A 3,642-nucleotide genomic window follows, 5' to 3' on the forward strand; every position below is an offset into this window, starting at 1 on the left:
ATCCCTCTCATGAGGAATCCTCTGAAGATAGGGCCATCCAAGTGAGCTAAAAGCTGTGGGGTTCTTCTAGCCCTTCTCCATGCCAGACAATGAGTTCAAGACACAGTGTTGCATCTTACTTTGGAGGAATTTGTGAGAAGTGCTTTATGAGGGAAGAAAGTCATCTTGAGCATTGTATACTCAATATGTTAAGAGTAAAGGGTGAACAGGGGGAGGGGGGAGAGAAATCTCAGTGGAGGCTGGATACAGCCTGCCTGCTGGCTACCCCTATGCTTGCTGAGGCAAACCAATTCCACCCCCCTCCTCCACATACAAAGGTCCTGTGCTATGTCCTAACTGACAGTGTCCTAAGTTTCTATTTGTTGGGCATTTTTAGTGGCTGCCGCTTAAGTCTAGTTCTCTGCAGAGCGTTACAGCTCAGGTAAGGAGCAAGGCAAATCCCAACCAACCGCCAGCCCTGCCCCACTACACATGATAACTTAGCAAAGAATTCCTTTATATGCTTCTCATCTTCCATTATCTGAATTACGAAGATGGCATAGTATACCAGGGGCTAACTATTTGCTATACAAACATTCATAAATGGTAGCGGCAGCAGGTTGAGGAAGCTGCAGACAGGAGAGGATCAGTGTCCTCTACCCAGGGGCTTGCTTACTAGCACTTCTGTTTGATCAGTGTGGCTTTTTTTTTAATCCTACTAGACCAGCCAAATAACATTATAGGTGAACTATACCCTACCATTGGATATAACTGCCTGCATCATCTGCATATCCCCAAAGAACCGGCATACTGAAAAATGTACACATGTGTAAACAAGAACAGCAGCCTGGTTCTTCATAAGGTAGAAAACCTCTTGTAGACTGGCACAGTCTGTTGAAAAGCCCCCCTCCTTTTAAATACTCTGTATAACTCTGGCTGAGTCTCCTGCAGGTCCGCTGTCTGCCAACAGCGCCTAGCTTCCCAGAAGGCTAATTCCACAATCCTTAGTTAACACAAAGCTGTCCTGGGGATTTGCCACCTCAGTGTACATGGTTAACCGTAAAGAGCTAGAAACAGCTTGCCCAGTGCCAAGAGGGGACAAGCTAACCAGAACCAGTCCTAACAAACACGCTGGACCAGCTTCTAAACCTCTGTCCATACCAGAGTTCTTGTTCTTTCCCTGGCTCAAACTGCATTCTGCTTGCAGCACAGCTCTTGTTGAACTGCCCCAACAATAACTAGACATAGCTCTGCAAATGCACTCTAATGCCAAGGCCCAGCTGGGAACTCAATTCCTCTTGGAGGTCATACCATCACAGGTTACACAGTGACCTTCTGTGGCATGCTGGCCACTGTTGTCTGCTCTCAGCTTCATGATTCAATAGCCACACATCTCCCCTTACCCCCACCCCTGAAAAGCCAGCCTTTCACTAATAACGTCTCTTCTAAAAATAATAGTAACTCGTTCTGCTTCCATAAAGAAGGAAGAGCATTTTCTTTTCTTTTTTTACTATGCAAAAGTCTGGACTATACAAAGATTCAGGTGACTGCCAGTATACCGGTGATAAGTCCCCACCCGATCTTATGGGAGGGGATGGATGCATGTATCTGAGACAGGCCCCACTCAGTTTTTTGTTCCATAGAGAAGACATGCTAAAAGCACAAACAGAAGGCTGAGCTATAGGTGCTGAGCATTAAATGATTTTCAAGGGGGAAAGGCCTGCCTTTGTGTATCTGACAAAGCTATGTAAGCAGAAGGAAAGTGAATAGATCCAGCATATAAAGAATGAATTGGTGCTATAGCAAGAGAAGCCAGATATAGGCCTTGGTAGTAATGTGGAGTAAGGTGCATCCAACATATGGAATGGTACTTCCTTAAGGAAATGGGAAGGAGATACAGGAGTAAAGGTGCATGCAGCCTTTTGCATGCTGGGTGAGCTATAAGCACGTTTAGTGCTGCATGCAAGTAAGGAAGTGGATACCACATGGAAAAAGAAAATGTATAGGTGCTGCATACATGAATGGGATAAAATGGAACACTAGCACATTTGGAATGTAGGCTGGAGTGCTGTTTCTATAAGGAACTGGATGGAGGCAGACAGCATGGTGAGGACTTAATGGGTGCCAGATGCAGGGGGAGCAGGTGGCTATGTAATGGAGTGGGGAGAATCGGGAGAGAGCTTCGGTACTGGGTCATGATCTAGACAGCCTGGATTCAAGGTGGATTTTGAGGTGACTGCAAGGTGCATAGTAGGTGCTGGATGCATTACGGTTCTGGACAGAGGGTGATCTAGCAATGTGCTGCGGGAACTAAATTCGAGGACCGTCATTGTAGGAGATAGACTAGGGGAGCAAAAGGGTACTCGGGATGGATGAATGCAGGCGATCGCAAACAGATGAGTGCGGCAGGAATCTGGGTGAAGGGTGGATCGCGCCGCAAATGGATGCGGGGTGTGTGATCTACCTAGAGCAGAGGGGTGTGGATGCAGGCTCGACTCTGGGGGCAGGGCGAGATGTGGACGCGCGTTCTCGGTACCTGTGAGGCTCTGCCAAGCTCCGCGCTACTCGCCGCCGCCGCCGCCGCTGCCTCGGGAGTCTCCGGCAGGCCGGGCCCGGCGGGGGGCGCGGGAGGCTCTGGGGGGGCTGCTCCCCCCGCTCGCTCCCGGCGCGCCCCAGCCGCGCCCACCGCCTTATTCCGCCTGCGAGTCATGCCCGTCTTGCACCCCACGCAGCCGCGCTCTCGTCGCCGCCGCTGTTGTTGCTGCTCCCGCCGCCGCCGCTGCCGCCGCCGCTCAGACAGGACAACAGCCAATATGGCGGCGCGGCCCGTCCGGCCCCTGCCCGCGGGGGGAAGCCTCCGCCGCCATCGCCGGAGCGGGCAGTGCCTGGGCAGCGCGCCCCCCAGCGGCCGGAGGAGGCGCCATCGCTGACGGCAAGCGCGTGTTCAAGAGCAAGGGAGGTGCGGAGCTGCCGTAGGTGGTGAAGATGGCCTTTTCCCTGCATCTCCGTCTGGAAGCAGGAGGTATAAGGTTCCCATCAAAGCCTGTCTTTGTTCGTAATAGCCTAACCTCCGGCCGTGAGGCAGAACTTGCCATTTGGGAACCTGCGTGCTGGAGAGGATGCCTCCTGTTTTAAACATTGTTCAGGCTGTCCTGAACCGCCCTTGCAATGTTTCACAGCATCTACAAAGTATTAATTTAACATCTGCCTGTTTTTCCTCTGGAATGCTATCCCAGCCAGGCCTCTGCTTCTTCTTGCTCCCCTGTTGTTTCTATCCAGGTAGAAGTTCATGCAACAGTACTCAAGGTGTGTCAACATCTGGGGCTACCCTAGCTTAGGTGAACACTTTTCTACCTTGAGTTGCCTTAATTCAGGTTTCCTGGATGAAAATTCAAACAAGTGATATTGTTATTTTAGGTGGTATATTACACCCAAAGAAATGGAAAATACCAATAAGAGTTATAATGGAGAATATTGGAAATGTCAAAGTACACATACAACATTTTATCATATGTGGTGGACATGCAATACAGCAAGACAAAATTGGATAAAAATCCATGAAGAGATACAAAAGATATTAAAATCGAAGTTTGCTATGGATAAAAAAAAGTTGTTAAATATCAAACCAAGCAACATTAGAAGAATGTACAGTGAATTATTCAA

General features: G+C 49.3%; 1 protein-coding gene across 1 annotated transcript in view; it reads right to left on the minus strand.

Moving 5' to 3' along the window:
* FAM193B (family with sequence similarity 193 member B) overlaps positions 1-2,689 on the minus strand; it is a 37,692-nt gene extending 35,003 nt beyond the window's left edge. The window contains exon 1 of the mRNA XM_015412501.1: positions 2,516-2,689. Within this exon, the coding sequence (XP_015267987.1) occupies positions 2,516-2,689 (174 nt within the window). The remainder of the gene's footprint in view (positions 1-2,515) is intronic.
* Positions 2,690-3,642: the final 953 nt, after the last annotated feature.

The sequence above is a fragment of the Gekko japonicus genome, unplaced genomic scaffold (genome assembly GCF_001447785.1).
Source record: "Gekko japonicus isolate JY-2015 unplaced genomic scaffold, Gekko_japonicus_V1.1 scaffold100, whole genome shotgun sequence".
In the NCBI taxonomy this organism is placed as follows: Eukaryota; Metazoa; Chordata; class Lepidosauria; order Squamata; family Gekkonidae; genus Gekko; species Gekko japonicus.